Source organism: Lacerta agilis, chromosome 6 (assembly GCF_009819535.1).
Source record: "Lacerta agilis isolate rLacAgi1 chromosome 6, rLacAgi1.pri, whole genome shotgun sequence".
NCBI classification, from domain to species: Eukaryota; Metazoa; Chordata; class Lepidosauria; order Squamata; family Lacertidae; genus Lacerta; species Lacerta agilis.
In genome coordinates this window covers 30,935,624-30,962,674 of record NC_046317.1, presented here as the reverse complement: position 1 = coordinate 30,962,674, position 27,051 = coordinate 30,935,624, and the positions used below count along the sequence as shown (strand labels likewise).

Here is a 27,051-nt window from a genome sequence, read left to right as displayed (position 1 = left end):
AATACCAGTTGCCAGAAACCACAGGAGCAAAGAGTGTGCTCTTGTATTCAGATCCTGCTTGAAGGCTTCTCACAAGCATCTGGTTGGTGAGCGCGAGTAAAGGAATGCTGGACTAAACGAACCACTGGCCTGATCCAGCAGGCTCTTCTTACGTCCTGATAAAGCTGCTCAAAAGAGTTGGTTAGCAGAATCCATTTAATGCACGACCTAATTTCAAGATCTTTTCAGCAGAAAGGTTAGCATACTCTAAGCAACTTTTGTTGTTGCTCTCATTTTCTTTTGTATTTCCTGTACAGTTTAAACAAATTGGAAAGCTTTTCTCTTTTTTTTTACATAGTACAATCACCTTGAATATAATATAAATTTCACACACCCATCCCAGGCTGCCACGGCCAGTATATAAGTTCAGTACCATGACTGAAATAGCTTGTGCCCAGGAATTCAGTTCTCAGCGATGATGGCATTAAATATTAAACACATGCAGTAAGATTAACATAGGAAGGTTGAATACTGAATAAACTTAGGTGCACCGCACGGAGATTCATTTCCCTACAGTGCCTTGTACCGAGCTGCTATAAATTCTAACAAAGTAGCAAGATGTTAGATCATATCGGATTGGTAATTATGTATTTCATATTCTGATGGTTAAATAAGTCTTTGACATTCTAGTTCGGCTGCAAGGTGTCTGTATGTTAAGTTCTACTCTAATAACTATGTTGTTGTTATGGCCGGATAGCATATGTTAAATGCATTTTTCTAGTTTAAGGCAACATTTTTATGCCTGGGTTTAAAGGGAAAATGTATCAGCAAACTTGTCATGAAACCAAATTACAGTGCAGGTTATGCACACAGCTTATGCTTTTTGTTCCCCCTAAATCATTGCCAAGGAAAAGAAGCAGGCCAATGGTACTTTATTGCGGCAGTGAGAAGAGAATAATCTAGGAGGCAGAAGCCTTGTTTTTTTAATCAGAGCCATATAGAAGCATATTAAACCAGAACAGATTTCAGATACAATTACAATTTGTGCATGATTAATAATGCCCATGGCATTTTAATATATTTCCCTCTACTATTTAAAGAAATAAATAAAAAAGGAGAAAGTATGCAACTAGCTGAAAAATAGAACACCTAGAACAGGACAAGCCAACTTGGCGCACACATGTGCCAATGTGCCCACCAAGACCTCCTACAGTGCCCAGCACTCAGGGAACACATCTTCAAAAATCCACAATGCAATGGAGACCGTTTGCTTTTTCTGCTTAGTTGAAAGCTCAGCCACTCCTACATCAAGTCCGCACCCTTTAAAATGTCCGCATTTCATTAGATGCTAGGATTGGACACCCATACTCCCACCCATTCTGTGGGGGAAAGAGGTGGGAAAAACTTTTCTCTGTCAGTGTGAGTGCAGCAGTGGCTCATGTATAAGAGAAGAGTATAAAAATTTAAATAACAAATACAATAACAATATAAACACAACAATTAAATCACTACAAAGGAGGCTAGACTCATTACAAGTAAATATAACAAACCTTAAAATGCCAAGGAATTAAAGCACATGAAAAACTGCAAAACAACAACAACAACAACAACAACAACAACAACAACAACAAAAATGAGGGTTTAAAACAAGCAATGTACTGCAACTTCCAATATCTCGATCATTGGTTGTGATGAGACGGGTGGGAGGTGGGAGCCCTACAGTATTTGGAGGACCACAACTACAGAACTACAAGCAAATTCAAGTCCTATCACTGATGCAAAAAAAAAAAATCAAATGTTATTGCACATATGTTTTATTTAAAGGGATGAGGGGCAGAAAAGTACCGGGAGTACAACCATTCAGGTTATAGAGGATAGCACATTTCACCTTTGCCTGCCACTATCTTGAGATGACAACAATGGCATCAGCAATCCTCCTTCTGCTGCACTCCAAACAATGGTATCATCCTTCAGTGAGCAGTGTTTGTGGGTACTGAAGGAAAGAAGGTTGGGCATTCGGCTACAAGCTATTTATCCCCTCCCTGCCTCTTGCTGCTTGTCATCCACCCTCCTGCCCTTCATAGGCATCACTGCTCACCATTGTATGCAGTGTGTGTGTGTGTGTGTGTGTGTGTGTGTGTGTGTGTGTGTGTTTTGCCTATTCTGTACTGATTTGGTGGCTTAATGAGTGTCAGCTATTAAATAGGGTGGGAGTTATATACTACATTATCATGTAGTTAAGGGCACTTGTCATACTTTAGGCACCTTGAAGCGTGAAGGGTGTAGTCCCAAGACCTGCCTTCAAGGCTGTGGGACACACTGGCAGGCTGAGGAGCATATCTGAGGCCAACTTACATGTCCCCTGAGTTGTGGGGCCCCAGGAGCAGGTGGAGCAGCAAGGCTTCTGTACTCACCTGAAAGGATGGGACAAAAGGCTCATGCACTATTTCTTATGTGCAGTTAGTATCTGGCACTAAAATCAAATCTTTAAATTGCCAGGAGGCAGCTGGGTTTTTTTTTTTGCCACAAAAGACTAACATGGCTGTTTCTCTGGAAATTGTTACAGAATTGGACAGAAAATCATAATTGAAGAACTGGTGACCAGGTTAATGGAGCACCCTGGGTATCATGAGGATAACACACTAAAAAGGAATAGTTGCCCAGGGATTACTATAATCATAAACCATATCAACAGCCCCAGGACAGGGAAGTAAGGAGGGGGGAAACCAGATACTGAAGTGTGGGTTGCATTTTTCGCCTTAATACTGTAAGCTTTCCTTTCTCAAATGTTATTCTTAGTACCTTATTAAAACATCTGAAATTGGTATTTTTTTTAAAAGGTGGCTTATACCTATATAGGCATACCAAGGATTATCTGAACTTCTTAGGAACAGCCAGTTTCATTTGCTTTCCCTGTGCCATCCCTTCCCACTTCTGTTATCTGCTTGGAAACACAAAGGCTATTCAATAAAGCTAAGCCTATTTTACAAAGCAGCCCAAAGCTTCAGCTCTAGAGTGGGGAGAAAGCTGACTATCTTTCAACCTGTGGAACTAAGCAAAGTGCTCACCATTGTCCAACACATCCAGAGGTATAATTAAATAGGGCTGAGGCCTTGCAACAACCACAAGCAAAAATCAGCTTTTTGAATTTAAGGATTGTAAACTTGGGGTGGGGGGTGGGAGAGAGGGAGGGAGGGAGAGAGAGATTAAAGTTACTGAATTATAGTCATTTTTGTGTAGCTGATGTAATATCCTGCAATCAATCAGTTCAAAGAGTATATTTTCTTCTATTCCTGTTAATTTCAGGGCCTCTCTTGGCCACCAATTATAGCTCTTTTTGTTCATATACTCTTGGAGGCTTAATTGGGGAATCCCTTCAGGCCTTCACAGAGAGAAAATAAAGGTCATAACAGGCTCGTGATTTGTGACGCTGCCTCTTGATATCATGGATGTGAACAAATTAAGAAGAGAGATCTAATCTTATTAGTCTCATGATGGCGCATTGAAATGGTACTGTAGTAATCCAAGGGGGAAATGTATGGAAAAGGTAAGGAGTAAAAACCAGAAGACAAGGTAACCAAACCATGCTCCACTTCTTTCAAAGATTTTTGTGTGTATGTTCTGGTTTGAGAAAGTTTACCTTGCTGTTAAGTATTAGCCTTGCCTTTGTGATCATTTATGTTAAAAATACGAGAGACACATTGCGCATACTTTTGCGAACCACGAAAATCTTTAGTAAAAAACACATTAAAAAGTTGAAAGCAGCCAAATGACAAAATAATAATAATAATAAATTCTCTTCCTCCCAACAGTTCAGTCTCTATTTAGATACTTGGGTGCATTAAATGTGGAGGTGGTAGAAAGGAGCTGGGTTAAGAAGAGGTGTGTTTAGTGTCAAGTGAGATTCAAACAGAATTTGCTTTTCCCTCCTACCTGCAGTTCCTAAAGGCGCTGCATTGGTTAAGGAATCTGAGGAGGAGCAGGATGAGAACAGGTATATGGTTGAACTGGTTTAATGCACTAAATATTCTTGGAATGAGGGTTGTCTCCACTCAATTCATTATGCTTGAAGAATGTTCACACAATGAAACCTCCTTCTCCACTCCTCCCACTAAATATGCACAGGAGGACTATTTTGTTGGCACTATTTAAACAGGGGAGGGGGGATGCATTTAACATAACATGGTTTGCGCCACTGAGCTGGTAACCTGCTACTTGATGCAGGCTCCTGTATCTCACAGTTCCCTCTTCCTTTTCTGGAATGCAATCTTTGCTCATGGAAATTTAGCACTGCGTGCTTATTCCAAGTACCGTATTTTCCGGCGTATAAGACAATTGGGCATATAAGACAACCCCCAACTTTTCCAGTTAAAATATAGAGATTGAGATATACTCAACCGCAGATTCTCCACCCAGCGTATAAGACGACCCCCGACTTTTAAGAAGATTTTCCTGGATTAAAAAGTAGTCTTATATAAAAGTTTGTCTACTGATAAGGTACTGTATGATGCAGAGGTGGGAACTTGGTGAAAATTATTTGTACTGAGCCACTTTTTAATTGTAGGGATTTCTCAGAGGCCCAGATAAATATTTACACTGAAGGACAAGACAGAGATTATGGGAATAAATAATAAGCAGTATACTATTTATATTCTAGTGCAATGTTTGTTTCTATATGTGCATTTTTACCTTTTGTACGCCGTTTCAAGGGTGACAATAGGAAGTGGGATGAAAATTTGCCAAATAAAAATACATGCACGCTATTTCAACAGCAGTGTGTTCAAGTGTGCATCACTGGCAGAGCAAAGCTCTAAATTTTCCATGGTAAATGTATATTGCATGAGTCCAAAGGATTCATGTAGCCAACAGTTAAACAAAATATTAGTAGCCTAATTTCTGTTTCTCTCTCTCTCTCTCTCTCTCTCTCTATATATATATATATATATATGATTGCCAATAACTTTCTTAGTTATTACTAAGAGCATACTGATTAAACTTAGCTTCTAATAGGAAATATCTATATTCATAATTTTCATTGCTATTTATAATAGTAATAATAACTATTCCAACTGAAACATTATTGAAGACTGAATTGAATTAAAGTGAGAAGGAATCTAATTTATGTAATCATGATTCATGCTCTTGGTGATTCTGGTAAACTATGGTAGGCAGTACTCTTCAGAGTGTTCAAGTATTCATCTGTACAGAATCTAGATATGTTTGTGTGCACATGCATGCACTGCTCTCTCTCCCTACTGATCCTCAGTGGAATCAGTATAGGGATAATGAAGCAGTGATAGTGATAATAGCATCAAATCAGTTATACCAGGACCATAAGTGTGCTGGCCCCAAGGGTTTGTCCATGAAGCGAGGTCCAAGTCCAGTCCTGGGTCTAGGGGTCCAAAGGAGGTCAGTCCGGCGGGGAGCGAGGCAGGGAGCAGGTCAAGGTCCAAGGCAGGTTCAGGCACAAGGTTGCAGGTTGAGCACACGCTTGCAACTATGTTGCTCACGCAACTTGGGCTGGGTCTGGCTGGCTTTTATCTGGCCCTATGCTTAGGGCCGCCCCGATCCTCTGGAGACTCGCCTCTCCTCCGGGCCTGGAGGCGAGCACTCCTCCTGCAGACACTTAACTCCCTTCGCCTCTCTGCCCTGAGCCTCTGTAGCTCAGGAGAGGCTGGTGGGTTACTGGACCCAGGGGATGCCTCAGCTTCCTCTGAAGAGGCTGGGAGTGGAGCACCTGCAGGCAATGGGTCCTCCCTCCCATCAGGAGCCAGAGCAGACTCTGCTGATGCCTGCACCTGGGGATCCAGCACAGGTGGGGATCCTTCAGGCTCAAGCCCTGGCCCCGGCTCAGCTGGTTCTGGAGGCGGGGAATCCTGTGCAGGCTGGGATCCCTCAGGTTCAGCATCAGAGTCTGACTCCCAGGCCATCACAATAAGGTAGTTACGTTATCTAGCATTTTCCGACAAAATGTAATTATTGTGCTTATTAGATCACAAAGTAACAAATGTTTTAATATTATTTAGATGTGCATTAATGCACGAAGAGGAAAACACAGAGGGTATTAAAGTTAAGCGCAAATAAGTCCCATCTGTTTCACTGAGAGATAGTTAAAAGATGTGCTTAATTCTCCCAATGAAATCAACAGGATTACTTAACTTTGGCCCATACTGTGAAAGTTGAGTTCACTCTTCTAAACGATGCAAGTGCATCAACTCTCAGTCGGGCATAATCACACAGCTGCTTTGTACGCTAGTTATCGAAAAAAACAGACAATTCCCTATATGCATAAATTTAAATAAATTAACACATACAAATGGTCAATAGCTGGATGTGTATACCTCTCTGGAGAAGTGACAATTTAAACCTGATCTAATAAATGCATTCAAGATAATCTCCCATATGCTAATTTATTTATCAATTTAATTCAATTCAAGTGGTGTTTTCATGAAATAGCATCACTTGTCTTTAATTTGTCTAATTAATTGATTAAAAGCAAGACAGCTAATCAACTAAAAGCCTTTAAATACTTGACAGCTCTAGTTTAGATGCTCCCTCATCAGCATCCAAAGTGTAGACATGTCTATGAAATCCCCAATTCTATGAGAAATATTGGTATTTTGAAAGCAAATACTGCATCACTTGTTATATTACTTGTGCAGTACTATCCAGGATCTGATTATCATTCATAAAACAGCAACATCTGCACTATAATCTGATGCTAAAATTTAGAAATGGAACAACAGCACCTGTGCACAGACAATCCCTTATGTACAATAGTGTAACAGGGTTCTGTCATTCAAATACTAGACATACAATGTACATCTCAATGGAGAACAGCATCATGGCTTTCCTTTTATCTAAGCGTTAATCAAATCAGGCTACAACTGATACATAGAAGTTAAAATATATAATTGGAACAGTGTGTGTGTGTGTGTGTGTGTGTGTGTGTGTGTATAGTCAGATAAGTACAATAGCTCAATCTTGAAATCCCCCCAACACACACACACACACACACACACACACACACGAGACACAGGGTGAATGAATCCTACTCTCCCACTGAGTGTGCATTTCAAAGGAAGATCCAGTCAGCTTTGGCTCCCTGGGGAGTGTACATGTATGGCATCCATGTTTGTAAACTCAAGTCAGTCAAATTCACATGTTACATATTATGTGAAAGATAAATTAGAATTGCTTCAAAATGCAGTGGTCAGGCTGTTAATGGTGGGTGACTACTGGGGTTGTGTGATACCACTATTGGAAACAATTGCACGTGTGTCCAATTTGTTTCTGGGATCAACTCAAAATGTTGGTCACAATTCTTTACAGTTTAGGTATCTGAAGGACTACTTTTTCCCACACGAATATGCCCGTCAATGAAATTTTAAACATAGTACTCAAGGTCCACAGATATGTATAGGCAGGACCAGGGGAAGGTCCTCCTTAGTACCTGTACCAAGGTACTGGAAGTCACCTCAGAAGAGAGACCCACTTTGCTCCCTCATGAATGGACTTCCATACTGAAAAGTGCTTTAAGCTCTGTTAAATGAATTGTTTTAAGCCTGATGGAGCTGTACTTAGTATTTGTTTTTTTTAAATTAAGTGTTCTTTTCTCTCCCTTTTGCATTATAATTATTTTAAACTTTATTGCTAGCTGCCATTCAGAGAGAATCAATTGAATCAATTAAGAAATGAGATATATGAGAATTTTAAATATTTTAAATAAATAAATACATATAACCTATGGAAATGCATCATGCAGAAATTAGTAGAATTTTTGTTAGGAAAATGATTTGAAGAGAAAAAAACCCAAGCAGAACCTCATCAGGCCCCAGAGAGTTGAATTCGTTTTAAGTACCTAGGTGCTCCTTTATCACCTCTTTTCCTACATTAGGCTACAGCTCTCGCCATCATTTATTCTGTTATCACCAGGATCGGCCCTGCTTTACTTTCAGATGACGGCAGAGGTAAAGTAGGTGCTGAGCAGTTCCACCTTCTCTCTTTCACCCAATAGCACAAACTACTCCTCATTTTCCTGCCAACCTAGTAGTGCGAAAGCACGAAGTGCAAGTAGATAATTAGGTACCGCTCCAGCAGGAAGGTAAACGGCATTTCTGTGCGCTGCTCTGGTTCGCCAGAAGTGGCTTAGTCATGCTGGCCACATGACCCGGAGGCTGTATGCCAGCTCCCTCGGCCAGTAAAGCAAGATGAGCGCCGCAACCCCAGAGTTGTCCGCGACTGGTCCTAACGGTCAGGGGTCCCTTTACCTTTACCTTTTACTTCTCATTTTAGTACTGTTTGTCGTACTGTGCTGTAACTAAGGTATTCATCAATTTCCAAAAACATTTGTAGTAGTGCAGGAGAAACTTGCCTTTTATAGCTAGAACGTTGACATCATTTATTTAAATTATTTTGTCCTTGCTGCCAATCACCTATACTTACCATGAGTGACATCACCACACAGTCACATTTTACTGTGGTGCCTTTCTGCTGACACTGTGCAATTTCTGGTGGAGTAAGATCACCTACAAGACAAAGGCTAAAATAACAATTGCTTACCCGGAAGCAAGGTCCATTGAATTCAATGGATCGTATGCCTCAACAGACATACATAATATTGTGCTGTAATACAGGAAGGCCCCAAATAGATTTTTAAAAATCCAGACTATTCAGGAAGTCTGTTTTGGAGATGATTAGCTTTCTCCTCTCCAGATTCACTTGTTTGATTCTGAAAATTAAGAATATTCATCTCAGGCACAGCATATGTCTATGGCAGACTATTCAGATCCCTGTTTGCCACATATGCTGAAAAATAACTCAAGTTAATCAATAAAGATCAGGCCACATACTAAAGAAATACAAGCTTTGGGATACAAAAGCCTACTGATAAAAATATTATTTAGCATCTGTCTGTTATTTATTTCATCTGTAAATGTTTTTCCTATATAACTAGAGAGGTTATCACAGAAAGAGCTCCATTAATACAATTTCCCTTATTAATATTAATGCAGCTTCCTCCATCACATTCAATAGTTACCCCTCACTAAATGTTCACTCAATGCTGTTCTATCTATTTTCAAAATATCAACTATAATACTAATAATAACAAAGTACACGGGTGGGTAGAAAAGAACATTATGTACTTAAAATGTTGCTTTGAACATCACAGTGACATCACTGTTATCTTTGCCATTTTTTCCACAGAGAGAAAACTAAAATTGATAAGTAATTGCTGGTGGTCTCATTTTTCTCTTTTTCCAGGAAAACAACAAAAGCACATCTGCAATGTATTCTCAATAATGTGTTTGCATTCAAAACATTTTAGCTATTTCCCCTAAGTCTTAATTTGCACAAGTTTTGATTTCTTGAAGCCTTCTCTGCATCCCCACTCACAGGTGTCTTGACTATTCAATACATTATGTTATGCCCAGAGTCACATGGCAAGGAACCTACTAGACTAGGGTGGTCCTATTTTTCACACCAAGTGGGCTGCAAGAATACTTCAACACAGAATCTGTGGGCTGTACACTGCCTTTTAACATGCCTGGGGTTGGGAGGAACCAAGGCCAAAGTTTGATGCTCCTCACTGCCAGTCCTTATGCTGCCTTCCCAAAACTAGCTATGCAAGGCACCGGGCTTTAGGAAGGAGGATGGAGGACCCTGTCAGAGCCCTCGTGCCTCCTTCCCCAAGCCCAGCCCCCTGCTTACCTGGCTTTGGAAAGACAGCATGCGGGCTGCAGGGGTGGGTGGGTGGGTGCATGCACACACATGTCAAATGTTCCCTTTGGGCTCCGTGTTGGACTGCCCTGTACTAGACCAAACAATCCACTTTTCAATCACAGCCCTCACTTTTCTCTTTGACCAAAAAGACTGAGAAGCAGAAGCAGCCCAGCTGACTCATCACACAGAAATTACTTTAAAAGTTTGCCTGTACATTTTGCTTCATAACTTTCCTCCTAAGAATATCAAAAACTTGCTTTTAAGGAAAGGAAAGGAAACTCAGTTCCTCTGCAGATATGTGCCCTGTTGCAATTGGTCCTACCACATGTCATCATGAAGGTCTGGGTCTCAGTTACTAGTGAGAGCACCTGGAGATGGGGCGACCAGTTATGTGACAGCTGCCTATGTCAGGATGTCCTCCATAGGGGAGTTTGGGAACAACGTGCTTGGCTACTATGGGAAACAGGATGCCACAACTAATGGACTGTTGCTTTCGTACATCACTCTCCTCTTGTTTTCTTATGAGAAAATAGGGTACAGCCAAGAAGTCAACGAAAGAAGCCATGTGTCAGGAAAATGGAGCTTGGTAGTAGAAAACGTAGATCTCCAGGTAGGGGTGAGAGCGAATCCTGAGCTAGATTATCCAATGGTATAAGGCAGCCTCCTATGTTCTTATGTACTAAAATACACACCTACCCTATACACTAATCTTACATGAGCAATCACATGACACAAATCTTCCATGGACTATAAATGGTACCAGCAAAGCTTATCGGAAAACTTCTCAGGTGTCTATTTCTGGTAAATTTCTATTGCAAATGGGTTTTTATTTTGCATATAATTATAGTATACATGAAAAAACAAAACAAAATGTCATTCTGCTTTAGGTTTGGCCTTTTGGTAAAAGGTAAAGGGACCCCTTACTGTTAGGTCCAGTCATGGACAACTCTGGGGTTGCGGCGCTCATCTCGCTTTACTGGCCAAGGGTGCTGGTGTACAGCTTCCGGGTCATGTGGCCAGCATGACTAAGCCGCTTCTGGTGAACCACAGCAGCAGACGGAAATGGCGTTTACCTTCCTGCTGGAGCGGTACCTATTTATCTACTAGCGCTTTGACGTCCTTTCGAACTGCTAGGTGGTCAGAAGCTGGGACCAAGCAATAGGAGCTCACCCCATCGCGGGGATTCAAATCGCTGACCTTCTGATCGGCAAGTCCCAGGCTCTGTGGTTTAACCCACAGCGCCACCTGCATCCCATTGGCCTTTTGGTAGTCTTGATTAAATATTATTACAGATTCTGGAACTGTGCTGACATCTCAAAAAGCTTCCTATACTAAAAAGATGATAAGTATCATAGGAAAATAACCTTCTGTCAACGTTAATCAATAGATGACCTTGGGATGGATCTGACAAACATACTGGATATCCATGGTCAAAACAAAATCGAAAATTCTTTCTAGTAGCACCTTAGAGACCAACTGAGTTTGTTCCTGGTATGAGCTTTCGTGTGCATGCACACTTCTTCAGATACCTGAAGAATGCACACGAAAGCTCATACCAGGAACAAACTCAGTTGGTCTCTAAGGTGCTACTAGAAAGAATTTTCGATTTTGTTTTGACTATGGCAGACCAACACGGCTACCCACCTGTAACTGGATATCCATGGTCAGGCAGCGGATTTGCTCCTGCCTCACCAAAACAAATAACTGCCTCGACTGAAACTGTTCGACAACCGTGCAACTGTATCTTGCTTTACAATGTGTACAGGCAAATAAATTAATCGTGCACATTTTTTTATATTTGTCATAAAATTCAAGCCTACATGTGTTAGATTTCTTACTTGTAGACACTATGCAAAGAAGACACTTATGTGTAAGCATCCAGCAGACTTGGAGATGAGTCAGGTACTTATGATGGATAGCTGAGATCCCACTTCCCCAACACATGAAGCCAAAAGCTTGTTAGAACTGCCCACCTAAAAATTAAACATAGATTGATATTTTCCTTCTCCCTTGCACATGTTACATTGCTTATTTTAGGAACAGGTGTAAACTAGTAGGGCGTACTACACACACACACACACTTTGAGTTATACACCAAATATAATGTGTGAGCTCAGCTCTTTAAAGTTAAACTCAGGGCTATAAAAAATGGGCAGAAGATCATTCCCCCTTCCACCAAAATATCAGCATTCACTGAAAGCGGGGAAGGTGAGATAAGAAACACTAGCAGCAACTAAGTATGCCAGTGTTGGCACTAAACACGCCACCTTTCCTGGCAATTAGAGAGCTAAAAATATTGTCCAATGTCTGAAATAATAGTGATATATTATTTATCATGGGGCACTGAAGTCACACAGTATAATCAGGTCCAAAAATAATGTATGTACCAAGGACAAATGATCCTTGTTTTGAAAGAAAGGCAACAAGACAAAATAAAGCTCTTGATTATGTGTTAACTGTTTGTGGGACTGTAAGTGTTTGGGTGGGAAATGCAAACTCCCCATATTGCATTTCTCCCAAGAATTTTATAAGATACATCACATTTAAATGATGATTGCATAATAGCCATAATATTCTATGGTCGTGCACATGTAGCACAATACAAATAACTGCAGTATCTGCAGCTATTGTCATGGTAACTATATGTTTGTATTAGGGCATCACAGTATAAAGCAGGGGTTTAAAATCAGAAGATAACTGCAAATAAACTGCTATGCAGCATGTAGTTTTTGAAAGATACCAAGCATCCCATTAAGCTTAATAGGAATACTGCCTAAAGTGAAGACTATAGGTCAGGCCTGGTCCTGTTAGCTAGGGATGATGGGAGTTGTAGTCCCAAAACATCTGGAGGGTCAAGTTTGCCTAGGCTTGCTATAGGTTAAAGTGCATTGCTTGTAATGCTTCTCTACTGGCTTTCCATCTTCAGTGTTCTCCAGGCACATTATATATCATGACAGTTAAAACAAAGTAAAGTGGGATTGTTTAATCACACCACACTCCCTAGTAAAGAATGCATTCACAAATGATTCTAAGAATACCTTATATTTCAAATGTGATTTTACTGTTGATGTGCTAGTGTGATTCATGAGCAATGGCAGCATGAGATGTGACAATATTTAATTCCTATGCTTGTTATCTACCTTTTGAAATAGCATGATCTCATGAACACACATCTTCATGCTTAAGTTTGTGAATTGACAGTATCTTGCATATAGGCCGTACTGGGGAAATGGCACCTCCCACATTGGAAAATATTAGCATGCTATTTCTAGAACGGCTTGAAATGTCACTGCCGTACTTGTCATTACCGAGAAAGCAATGATGAACAGTGCAAATGCCTCATAATCCTTTATTCAAAAACGGGACCACATTTTTATTGAGCTATGTGGCAGTAAAAGGAAGAGCAAAGTAGCTGTGAGCTCCTTTCCATGTGTATGCAAGCTTGCACAGTCCCACCAACTCATAGTTTGGCTTAGTGTGATTTTCACACCAGCAGGTGGACTTCACATAGTAACAGTTCCTAAACATTATAGTTGAAGTAGGGTCAATGGACGTGCCGTTTATGAAAGCTCTCATATGGCAAGAGGAACATGCAGACTCTGTGAATCTCTTACATCAGCAGCATCATTATATTGGAAGAAAAAAGTTCCCCCTCACTTCCAAAGTACAAAAAGAGACAACATCTGGACACAAATTAAAAACTGATACAATTTTTTTCCAGTTAAGTGCATATTTTTCTTCTGTTCACAGAAAAACAATGCATGAGTTTAATATACTAAATCAGAAGTATTTACCTGTTGTGAATAGGTCCTCTGAACTTTGGGTCAAATTTCCTTGGTTCACCTGCATTTAAAATAAAATATTATAAAGATACAGCATAGTAAACAAAACAGAAAGTCAGGAATAATCTGTTACCAATTTGTCCTACATTAAACTCTTATGAAAAACCTCACTAATTTATTGATTAGTTTGATTCACAGGATAGTTTGCATAAGTGGTCCAAGTTTAGTTTAAGGAAGAGAAATCACTCGAAGCTTTGGCAGTACACACACCATACAATTAAAGTACTCCCTCCCCCACAAAAAAGAATAATGGAAACTCAAGACTGCCAAGGGTGCTGAGAACAGCAGCTCTATGGGGGGGGGTAGATTCTTGCGGGTACATGTGTACTTTAAATGTATGGTATGTACACAGCCAGCATCTGTATCGCTATGACCGGTACAACTGTGTCCACTCCATTAAGCCATCATGTTGTCAAGGTTAAGCTGGAGAAAGCAGCCGGAAGTGAACCAGCAACTGAGCAACAGGGTGAGAGCTAAGGGACTAGGTCAGGGAGTCACAGTCAAGGAACACACAGAAACACACCAGACCTCATGGTTTGGCATCAAGGAATTCTGTTCCTTGTTGGGAGGAAAATGTGGAAAAAACACCCACAACTCTATTCTAGAACACATGCTTTGCATGCATAATGCACTAGATTCAATCCCTGGCATCAGATGTCAGAAAAATCCAGTAGCACCGTGGAAAGGGCTAACCTACTGCCTGACCTGCTGCTATACTGGTAGACAACACTGGGCTAGATAGACCTCTGGTTTACAGAAGAAGAAGAAGAAGAAGAAGAAGAAGAAGAAGAAGAAGAAGAAGAAGAAGAAGAAGTTAGCAGTAGTTATTATTTATACCCCACCCATCTGGCTGGGTTTCCCCAGCCACTGTGGGCGGCTTCCAACAAAATATTAAACTGCAATAGTCCATCAAACATTAAAAGCTTCCCTAAACATACTAGCATAAGGCAGCATTGTATGTCTGACTATATATACATAAGAACCAAACATGACCCTGAAAATGTGTGGTGAGTTATACAAACTAGAAGGGAGAAAGTGCTGTAGACACAACTTGCACTGTTGCAAGCAACTATATATTTTGTACTTAATATTTGATATACTGTATGTACAAATGATTGGAGAAGCTATAAGGAATGAAAAAGAATTGTGGACCCAATCACAATGACCCCTCCCCCTAGGCAGGGCCACATCTGTCACACACACCCCTAGGCAAGGCCTAGCCTGTGAAAGAGAACAAACTGGACAGGACAACATTCCAGGATTAAAAAATTGGCCAGAACTTTATTGATTCCACATGTAGGTTGTTGGGCTTGTCTTAGGCATTGGGTGTATATCCCTCCAGCCCCCCTGGTGGAGGGCTGCCACATGGCAGGGTCAGACCCAGGATTAATGGGTCCTCCGCAAGATGCAAGTCTGCACAGGTGACCCTCCCAAGCCGCTGAAGGTTTTTGGACAGAGACCCTGGGGTTGGGAGCAGCTGGCCTTCATGTGCTCCCAACCCCCATCCACTCAGCTTGGCCAGACCAGCTGGAATTTAAATCAAGCAGATGGTGGGAAAGCCCCCCAATCCACAGTGGCTGGGTTGGGAATCCCCCAGTCTGCCTGCCCTTCCCAGGCATTGCTCCCTGGGAGTGGGGGCTCTCTGCGACAGGCCAAAATAGCTGCCTACCCCACAACTGGGTAAGCAGCCATTCTCAGAGTCACCAGTTGTGTGAGCTTCCTCCCACACTGTTTCATAGTACTGTATACAAGAAGTCTGCATAATAGGCAAGCATTTGCAGGACCAAAGAATTAACACTGGTTTGTTAAGTTTTGCCAGCCTACAACTAGGTAAATCAGGAAAGACAGAGCAATTATCTTTTCGAGAAAACATGCAGTATAGTTCTTTCATTTGTCTTAAAATTATCACTCTTTCCCAACGCGTTTCTTCAATGTGGGCTTGTGAGAGAAATAAAAACCCATTAAGCATTGCTGCCTTGAATCTGAAGCTACTTTTCTCTCAAACTACCCATTGAAAGTCTTAATTGCAAATGTTAAAATGAAATAAGAAGCTCTATTCACAGTCTCCCCTTCCCATATCCTATAAAAATAATTTTACACCACATAATTTGCAGATTTATCTAGGTTTCAATGAAGATGAAATGCGATTTTGCTAGAGCTGTTATTTTCAGTGTGACTACAACTCAAGGGAGCTATGAAAAACAATAATTATGTGAAAAGTTGGGAACAAATGTCCTTCCTTTTATAACACACTTAACTTGAGGACAATTCACATAGCCCTCGACATGCATTTAGGATTTTTGTTTATGTCCACGTTTAAAAAAACCACACCACCCCTGTTTCAACATAAGCTTCTCATTATATCATCCATGACATCCTGTTTCAAAACACTTTTTAAAGTCCCCCCCCCCCCAGAATACAGCTAGCTAGAATCTGGAAATGTACCAAACCATCCAAAAGATGAGCCAACACACTAAGCAGCACTGAAGTATACATTTAGTGCCAACCTCAACATGCACACACACAAAAACAAATGAGCCGTCACATCTTGTCAAGAAAGAAATGCGTGAAAAAATGAATATGTAACTGTAACAGAAAAATCAGACGCCTTAAATTGGCCTTTTGTTAATTTGAGGGAGACCGTGCTTGTCTGTCTAACAGTTTCACTGTTCAAGTTATTAGCTGTTGCCATTTTCTTCTTATTATGTAATATTACGTGAAATAACTTTATTGTCCATGGCTGACTTGGTTAAATGTTGGAATGCTGCACAGAAATAGAACCAAATATATAGAGCGATTAATGAAAAAGGAGCTCACAATATCAGGCATTTATTTATTTATTTATTTATTTGATTATGTGAAATATAGATTTCATGGATGAAGTAGCAAACGTTCATATCTCCCAAAAGCATAAAAATATGTAGGTGGGCAAATAATACTGGAGGTGTAAAGACAATAAATTTCTCTTTTTGTAAAATCCATTTATTCAAGGCACTCCTTGCTTATGTACTATTTACGTGACCATTCACATTAAATGGTCGAATGCTTAACATCTTTCCACAATGTTTATGGTATTAAAAAACTGAACTCAGGTCCTGCTCACAGGCTATTTCCTGTAGGCACCCAATCGACCACTTTGAGAACAGAATGCTGCACTAGAATCATAGAATCATAGAGTTGGAAGAGACCACAAGGGCCATCCAGTCCAACCCCCTGCCACTAAATGGGCCACTGGCCTGATCTAGCAGGCCTCTTCTTAGCTCTCTTATTTCTTGATGCCGTAACCATGCACCAGACATTTCTTCCTCTATGCTATTTCCTGCATACCAAATAGCATCATAAAATGTTCTTCATTGCTATAATATATTTCAAGGTATAAGAAATGGTTCCACATCTAAATTTCTGATATTTAAAAACTGCTGTGCCCTTTTGCCTATCTATGAAATGTTATACTGCTAAACTAATAATAATAATAATAATAATAACTGTTGCCCACCCATCTGATTGGGTTGCCCCAGCCACCCTGGACAGCTTCTGACAGATATAAAAACATAATAAAACATTACACATTAAAAAGCTTCCCTATACAGGTAAACTGCATAAGGTGTGGTTGTTGTTGTCCTTTCCAAATTCTGTATCCAAATATCAAAATCACTGTCCTGGCTCCTACTGGTTGAAGAACTCAAACTCAGATTACAGTTTCTACCAAAATATTTAATACTCATATCAGTGCGATACATAAGCAGGATAAAGTTGAAAGGCATAGCAGGTACAACGCATAGTTAGACAACTGAAGACATTGATCCAACAAGTGACATGCTCCCTGTAATTTTGAGTGGGGGGGGGCTAATTTAGTGCAAGCAACAAGGCTGTTCCTTAGACTTGGCAAGCAAATGCTCACTCCTCCGGTAAGGCTGGGTCTGACCTGTCTGTTCATGCTAGGTCTGCCTTCTCTGTGACCTAGTAGGTGATGGAGGAGGTGTGAGAGACTCCTCTAGAGAAAAAAACATGAACAGGGCAGTCACCTCCTCTTAAGAGGCTGAACTCGAGTTGGGCTCAGTGCTGTCAAGTATCCCGTTTCCCCCGGGATTCTCCCTTATTTTAAGCAGTTTCCCGCTGCTCTCCCTTATTTTTTATTTCCCTTAAATTTCCCGTTTTTAATGGAAGCAGCTCCTCCCCTGCTGGCCAGGGACTGGGTGGGAAGACCTCACCTACTTGGAGAGAAAAGCGTCAGCCCTCAAAGCAAGTGGGAGCCGTTTCCTGTGCTCGCGGGGGGGGGGTGTATTACTCCCCCTGCATCAGCCCCTATCCATTGCCGCCGAGCCCCTCAGCCGGCCAATAGGGTTAGCTGGTGGGCAGAGCCTGGCTGCCTTTGAGCAGCTGCTGCTTCCTGTCCTGTTTTGATGGGATCAGACAAGAAGACAATGGGGCTCCATTGCGCGGAGCACATGGCTGCCCTCCTCTTTGCTCCGCTCCGAGCCTGAGCCCGCTTGGAGTTTACATTGCTGCTCCACCCACTTTTGCTTCTGGCTCCGCCCACCACTGACATGTGACTGTCCCTGGGATAGGTGAGACTGCTGATCCCTTATTTTCAAATCCGAAACTTGACAGCTATGGTTGGGCTCCAGTGGTTCTGGAGGCAAGGATGGCCTAACAAGATGGACCCTGGTGACTCATGAGACGGAGGTAGTGCCATCCTGCATGACTGAGCCCGTCTGACCCCATTGGGACCCTCCCTGGGATCATTACATTAACACAAAGACATTTTTTTAAAACAACAACAACAACAACAACAACAACAACACACCATATAATGAAAACTAGAAATGAAATAAATAAATTAAATTGGCTTTTGAAGTGTTAATCAACAAGGTCGTATTCAAAATCCTGGGCTGCATTGACCCTTCCCACTTCCATTCAAGCCTCTCTTCTTTTAATCACATTTTTATTGCAGTACTAATGACGGAGTCTTAAGGAATTCAATAGAGATTAAAGCTCCAGTCCACAACACACTTAAAATGGAGCAATGGTGCTGACTTCAATGCAAACATTTCCATAATAAATGTGCTGTGGGTTTCCCATCCTAATCAACAACGGTCCACAGATAAAGATTGCATCTCGCTTTCTCAAAGTTGTAGGATGGAACTGAAGAAAGACTGTTCCTAGAATTTTATGTCATTATATCAATATTGATAGAAAATCATATTCTAAGCAATGAATTTGGTGTGTTGGTTTAAGCTATCTATGAAAAGAATCCATTCTAATTAAATTTATTCCCTCCCCTTCCCCCAAGCTGCATCTCTTTTAGGAAGTTGTCTCCTCCTAACCATTGTGGACCACAATCCCTGTTGTTTTTTTACCGTACCAGGCTACTGTAAGGAATTGCATGTATTCTAATTCTACTCTGCAAACTCTAATGCATGCAAACAACTTGATATGTGTGAATAGCTGCACTGGGCTCAATCGGGCCAGCTTACACTCATAAAGCAATACATATAAAATGTTTGTGAGACAGCATTTGTTTGCATTTCAAGCTATAATGATAGGAAAAGATACAATGAACCAAGCTCATTCCTGGTGGAATTTCCCTCAAAGAGGCTTTAATCATAGGTGAATCCAGTATTCGACATTTTTGCTTTTTCTGTGCAATGATGACAGCTGGAAAATTGAGTTTTTTGTCCTTGTATGGCAAGATTGCTCATTACAGGAATCAACACACCAAAAGATTTCTCACTTGATCCCAGCAAATCAATGTGGAGCATTGCTCTTCCTTATGAAGCTACACATTTTAATTGCACAACTAATAGAATATTTATGCTGAGTGGCCACATGGGTGTCAAACGTTAGACTTGTTTCTCTTATAAAACCAGCTGCTTTTGTACACTACACTAGTCTGCTTCCATCAGAGGCAATTAAAGAGAAGTGCACCGGTTGGGAATAGACACTCTTTAAACAGGACAAGCAGTCAATCCTTTTGGTACATCTCAATTAGATGCACTTCAGCTTTGCATCTTAAACCGAACTCCCATATGTTCCTGAGCAAAGGAGCTTTGTTTGGTCTGTTATCAGACAGCAGAAGACAATGAGTTGTGGACAGCAGCAGAAGACGGCTGGAATATGGGTTGGTGGTGAAAAGTTGAGAGCAAGTGCCAACTATATAGAAAGGCCTGGGAGGATCAATGTTAGTACCAGTGGCAAGGCAGCAAGCAAGAAACAGGAGACAAAGGGCGGGAAAGAAAGCCATACTAGTACTGGACATAAAGTTTACCTGGCTGGAAATGAAAATACATAATTGTCCCTTGGGCAGGTAGTGCTTTGTGCCTGCAGGCAACTTATCCAGTATAGCACCAGGGGGCAGTCCCCGAGAACTGAACTCTGTATTCTCTTCATTATCCTTAAAATAAAGTGCTTGAGCAGCCACTTGGTCATGTATTTCTGAACAGAAAGCGTGAGTGAATCTAGCTAGCAGAGACAATAATCAGTGTCGGAAAATGTACAACAATCAAAATGAGAAAGCTAAAGAGTAAGGGGCTGAAAGAGTAAGAGTTGTGGAATGAGGTTTTGGAGTACTGTAGTCTGATTATTTGACAGATAAGTGGACAGAGCGATTTCTCCTGCTCTGTTCTGACAACAAAAGTCTTTGCAATCCCCTTTCAGCTCATCTAGAACTATTTCCTAAGTCCAGAAAGGGCCTTCAATAGATCCTAAAAAGGGAACCAATTAAACAGGTACAAAGCAGCATTTCTAAACACAGACAGAAAGTGCAGAACTGCAAAAGACAGTGAAAGTTAGGAGAGGTCTTGCTGCTTTAAAAGCACAAATATGTCAATTCCCCCCCCCGCCGCCCCATATATTTGAGGAATTAATGTCAGAATTTCATTAAAAAGAGGCCCTTTTAGTATGTTTTATTTAAAACAAAAGCACAATGCCCTAGGACTGTACGGCAAGCATATAAAGGTATGAGCCCAAAAGGATAAAGAGACGAGCAAATGAATAAAGAGGTTTATAGTGGAACTCTGTAACGTAATATAAATGATAGCATTTGCTATTGCTGAGGCTAATGAATATATATTCACATGCATAGCACTTTGGTACCCTTCTGGATGAACGATGCCATATAAAAAGCAATATATGGCTCTCAAGGGCTAGTGAACTGTCTTTTTGAACTACTACTGCTCAGCTGTGGCATATGGCCAATAGTGATATTAAACCATTAAGGTTTGCTGTTCCCTTGATATGGTGTGTGAATCACAGTGCAGTGCAATTTCCCACACACAGAAAGATAGGGGGGAACACTGATCTTGAAATTCAGCCAGATCCCTGACCCTTGACTCAGAGACACATGACCTAGAAAATGTAGGAACTACATCATTGATGGCTTAAGCTTTCTGAGATCATACACACTTACACATCACTGGGATATTACTGGATGCATCACTGTACCTTAAGCACTGGAGAGCTGGGTTTACTTCTTCTTGCTCACAGGCTCAGTGCCCCTTATTCCCCCCAACTTGACAGATGGGAGGATGTGGTTGGTTCCTCTCACTTTGTGCTAAGCAGGCAACCTTACCACTGGGGCATGGTCCCTATTCCATAAGCACATAAAATTACAAGACTGGGCCATTCCATGAAAGATAAACAATCTCATGGGTCTAAGTGATAAGCCATATTGAAATGTCCTCTAAAGCAGAAGTGAAAGCTACTTGTGGAAATAAATATAGAGAAATCCCAAGATTTCAGCACAATCGTGATTTGCTACCAGGCTGCCCTCTGCAAAACAAATGGCATCAAAGAATAGAGAAGCTCAAACTTTTTCCTAACTCAGGTGTTTTAGTTTTATTTCAGTTTTTCAACTATGGCTGGGATAGTGTGGCTTATCACAGCCCAGTTTAGTCCAGGGTTAAAACTGCATGTTGAGGGTCAAGTTGCATGTTAGACAGTGGTTTACAAAAGTACTGCAAATATGCCTTAGGGCTGAGGATGAGAGAGAAGCTTGCTACAACCCTGCTGTGTTGTCTGGAGTTGTTACTCTCACACTGCAAGTTGGGAGTATTGTAAGAGAGGTGAGGTGAGGTGAGGGGTTTGTGGCTATCCTGCTATGTACATTGCTGCAAGTATTGCAGTTCATAGGCTGGGATGAGGCTTGTATGTATTGCAAGCCAAGAATCACTCATATAAAAAATCATATAAAACTCCTCAGACTGCAGCAATGTCAGTCTACTTAGGACCTCTCCCAGGCAAACTTTAATCCTCAATTGTATGCCTCCTGCTCTGCTGACTTGCTTTTATGATGATGGGTTGATCAGCTGACCTGTTGACAGGTATTACTTTTAAATATCAGAGAACTCAAATCACTGAATAGCACATATAAAATAAGAAATGGGTTGGAAAGAACACTAGTTCCGTCTCTTTGCTGGTACATTTTATTTGGGTTGTAATGTCTGCTGCCCAATCACAGCTACACTAAAATATTAGCTTTACCCGGTAAATTTCTATGGACAGCTAGCACTTCCACTGGTGGGGGGGGTTAAAAGTTCTATTAAAACCAGAAATGAACTAACTGGTTTACAGCACAGTCCAATACATGTCTATGCATGAGCATAGCTATCAACTTTCCCTTTTTTTGCAGGAAATTCCCTTATTCCAGCGCCGTTTCCCACTGCAAAAAAGGGAAGGTTGACAGCTATGGCCGTTTCCCAATGCAAGAAAAAGGAAGGTTGACAGCTATGTGCATGAACCCCAATGAGTTCAATTGCACTTACTCACAAGCAGGGCTTTTTTTCAGCTGGAACTCGCCAGAATTCAGTTCCAGCACCTCTCAGGTAGGCGCTATTGCCATTATAAGAGAACAAGGGTGAGTTCATGGTGAGTTTTGGCACCTCTTTTTCCTAGAAAAACAGCACTGCTCATAAGCAAGCATATATGATTGCAGCCACAGTCCAGTAAGTAGCAAGCTGATTGGTGAAAACATGACAATTTCCTGCAACAACTTTAAAACACAAACAAGACGTATCTGAGCAATATTTTGCTTTCCACTACGAACATCTGGGCCACTTATTGTATACAGGAGATCTGAACCTGCTTCACTGATGACCAGTTAGTTCATATGAAGCTATCAAAGGTAAATTTTATTCTTAAGGTTTGGCTTGTACCACCAACCATGGACAAAGTATAATTCTGAGCCAATTCGTAAAATAACTTTTGAATAATTATGGTTTCAAGTGTTCAAATTTCACAGACACTATCTTAGTACTGTAATCCTTATAGCAACTTTGGAGCAACACAAAATAGTTTACAGTATTATATTCCCATGTTGCAGATGGGAGACTAAGATGGGGAAAATACAGCTTGCCTAAAGCTCCCTTGTGACTTGGAGGAGATATTTGAACAGCAGGCTTCCAAAGTAAAAATGTTTATATATGCAAACAATCTTGACTTGTCTTTGTACCCATGCCTAAAATCCTTTTTGTGAATAGGCCGGTCTTGGTTATAGCTCATAGCAATTTCCGCCACCATGGAGAAATATTCCTAGCTGCCACATTCCCAAGAATTGATGCTGCCCATATACATAATTAGCTGGTTCACATGAGCAATTTTTTCATGTGAGTGCCTACCCAGAGACAGGAAAATTCACATGTAAAAATAAACTGTTGTATAAACTAGCCTTCTGGAATGGCAGAACGCAACCTTTAAAAAGTTATTTTTATTATTAATAACATATTACTAGTACAGAGAGTGAGCACATTTTTTTCTTTTGCAAATGGGCACATAAACAGGCTATTTAAAGCATAGCACACACAGTAAACCAGTGTTACTTCTGTGTGGACTATGTTGGCCGTAACATAGGAAACCTCCAAAGCAAGGGGAGGAAATGTGAGGCGGATTAATAGGAACTTTGTTCAGACTTCTTGTTTACTCCACTGCATTGGGAGCAGCTATGTTAAATGAAAGAATTTCTTAACTTCCATCCGTGCACCAAAGATTGACAGAGGAAAAATATTTAGGATGAGTCAATTTATCAGGAATTCACTGTGCATTTCTGCAGCTGGTGATAGCATCTTTCCAGCAACTTCTTATCTTCCACAGGTTACTGATGACAGTTAAATTAAAGTAGCTTATCACTTCTGCTTCTCACTATTTTACTGAAAGATGTGAGATAAAAACCCAAGAAAATGTCACAGGTTTTGCTAAAATAATCTAGGAAAACTAGGTACGGTAGCACATATTTCCTATCTATCAGCTAGGTGTGTTAATGTCTAACATTCTTTACCACATTATACCTGCATTACCTTCTGGCTTGTGTTAGAAAATACTGACAGCTGACTATGGCCCAGTTCACATGTCAACACGCTCATCAAGATATTCAAGTTTGGTGTATATAATATGCCTACGCTCTTCACCGTCAACGGGTTTATGAACCTCATTCTTTCGACGTTCTTTACAACACACCACTGATTCTTTCCTTCAGAGGATACATGGACATTCCGTGAAGCTACTCTTCAATCCCATTTGCTGGGGGGGGGGGGGAATACGATTTGTGCCCACTGCTCCACTGCTGGCAGTTTATGTCAAAGGAATTTAGGATGCAACCCTATACAATACATACGTTCCTAGAGTAAGTTATATTGAACTCAGTAAGGTTTATTCTGAGCACACTTCATAGGATTGTGCTGCCAGAGAACATTTTCTCTCTTTTTTTTTGGGGGGGGGGTAGGGAAGGATAGTGCTGGAGGAGACTCTTGAGAGTCCCATGGACTGCAAGAAGATCAAACCTATCCATTCTAAAGGAAATCAGCCCTGAGTGCTCACTGGAAGGACAGATCCTGAAGCTGACGCTCCAATAATTTGGCCACCTCATGAGAAGAAAAGACTCCCTGGAAAAGACCCTGGTGTTGGGAAAGATTGAGGGCAGAAGGAGAAGGGGACGACAGAGTACGAGATGGTTTGACAGTGTTCTCGAAGCTACCAACACGAGTCTGACCAAACTGCGGGAGGCAGTGGAAGACAGGAGTGCCTGGCTTGCTCTGGTCCATGGGGTCACAAAGAGTCGGACACGACTAAATGACTAAACAACAACAGGGAAGGATGAATTTTACTGATTAACAAAAGTGAAATTTTGTCCTGCTTCATATCAGAAAAGCTTCACAATGCACAAGCCCTGCTCTGTAAACAACTCCCTTGTTTCTGTTTGCATTGTAGCAAATATGTTCTCTTCCATGCCAATACCCAACAAAAACATATTTTTGCCACACAAGAACTAATAGCTTTGGAACAGATGTATGTGATAAAAACTGCTGGCTGGTACAGAACACAAATTACCCTGTCACACAGAAATCCTTCAGACCAAAGCCAATCTTATAAGGGAAATATAAAATACCGGTATATCCAATGTGCTATGCTGTTGCCTACCTGTATACTCCGTTAAGTTGCAGAACTTCCTTCAAATACGCTCATTTAGAACTTGAAAGTTTCTGTACCTAGAATCATAAAACTGAAGAGCTGACAAGAACCCCAAGGGTCACTTAGTGTAACCCCCTGAGAGCATGAGAACAACTTCTTTCCTGCACACAATTGGGGGGAAATGGAAAAAGGACCTGCATAGCTATGTGGTGATGTGGCAGAGACATGTCTTGTAAAACTCTTCATTAACCCATCAGCATGCATCCAACAGGAGGAAATGTTTATATATTTGCATGGTTACATCCAGGTGGATCCGTATATCAAACACAGGTATGGAGAATTTATGTAGAACTGACAAATTTTTACACTTCAGACATAGTTTCTTGTCTCTTTAGGACCGTAATAAGCCAAGGTTTCAAAAAGACTAGAGGATCCTCATACATAATTTCCTCCATATGCTTTTATTTTGCCCTACATTATGCTGTAGCATCATTAACAGCAGCAATTTCCTGAATGCTCAGGATAGCTACATGAAACAGAATGGCTGATAATGTAGCCAGTGGGGCCAAGTGCACACCAGGTTTCTTTTTCCTAGAAGTTATTCTACTTTTTATAATGACTCCATTCCTATTAGCAAAACAGAATTCATAATAATTTCTTTCAGCCTTACTATCCACGACATACCTCTATTGGCTTCCTATCATATTAAAATGGAAAAACTATGCATTTGGGGATCAGATGTGACTGTCAGAATACCATTCCAGTAAAAACCAATACCTGTTAATTTACTAAACAAACAAGATCGAAAATTCTTTCTAGTAGCACCATTCTTTCGTGTGCACACGAAAGCTCATACCAGGAACAAACTCAGTTGGTCTCTAAGGTGCTACTAGAAAGAATTTTCGATTTTGTTTTGACTATGGCAGACCAACACGGCTACCCACCTGTAACTAAAAAAACAAGGAAATAGTAGATTAAGCGCTCCATACTCTGATCTCATAGTAGTAAGGGGTGTGGTTTTTATTACTCACGAAGCAAACAAATTTCACAAGTTGAAAACAACAGTGTTCGCTGAAGAAAGTCAAACACTGAATTTTTACAAACACCTTCAAAAACTCTTCCAGAAATGACAGCTCTCTACTGAAGCATCAGAATACAGTGGTACTTCAGGTTAAGAAATTAATTCATTCTGGAGGTCCGTTCTTAACCTCAAACTGTTCTTAACCTGAGGTACCACTTTAGCTAATAGGGCCTCCCGCTGCCGCCGCACTGCCACCACGCAATTTCTGTTCTTATCCTGAAGCAAAGTTCTTAACCTGAGGTACTATTTCTGGGTTAGCGGAGTATGTAACCTGAAGCGTCTGTAACCTGAAGCATCTGTAACCCGAGGTACCACTGTACCTGCTCATATTGGGGAGGGGTGGGTCTGGTTTAAGATTGCTGCCAATGTATAACATAACTTGACAGTTTACTAATGGAAGGTTAATATACAAAAGTCAAAAATTAACAATAATTTGTTTAATTTGTCAGCAAAAACTGACAACTGTAAATATGAGTGCTAGCAGAAATTTCCAGATAGAAACACATTGTAGTATTATAGGAAGGTTTTGCTCGGAGAAAATTTTAATTTTGAAATTTTCTCTAAATCTAAAGATTTGTATAATGTATCTTGCTGATCTGATACACACACACACACACACACACACACACGACACAGAATGCAATCCAAACCAAGTCTTTTCATTGAAAGCTATGGAATAAGCTTGCAGTTAAATAATTGTCCCATTTTTCACAACTAACTTTCACAAAATATTGAGGGATTTTTTTAAGTTTAAGAGCAGAACTTATACAACAAATGTAAACAAAGCAGGCTGCTTGAAAAAGAGTTGAGCCCATTTTAAACCTGTTTCGAAGTTAAAAGATTGGTTCAAAAACATACATTATGTATGTAAAACAAAATACATTTTCAAATCACTGCAGCACTGTTTAATCTAGCAATCACTTTTCACATACCCCAAAGACACGGAGATGGAAGAGAAAACTGAATGTCAGTCTCTGGTACAAAGCATTTTTCACGTTATTCATTTAGAGCAAAGACATATAAGAT

At 40.7% G+C, this 27,051-nt stretch overlaps 1 protein-coding gene across 5 annotated transcripts in view; it reads right to left on the bottom strand.

Moving 5' to 3' along the window:
- The window catches only part of SLC44A5 (solute carrier family 44 member 5), a 155,924-nt gene that overhangs the window by 57,754 nt on the left and 71,119 nt on the right, over positions 1–27,051 (bottom strand). For all 5 annotated transcript variants that reach the window (XM_033151796.1, XM_033151794.1, XM_033151798.1 and 2 more), the window contains exon 2: positions 13,497–13,545. In XM_033151796.1, the coding sequence (XP_033007687.1) occupies positions 13,497–13,545 (49 nt within the window). The remainder of the gene's footprint in view (positions 1–13,496; positions 13,546–27,051) is intronic.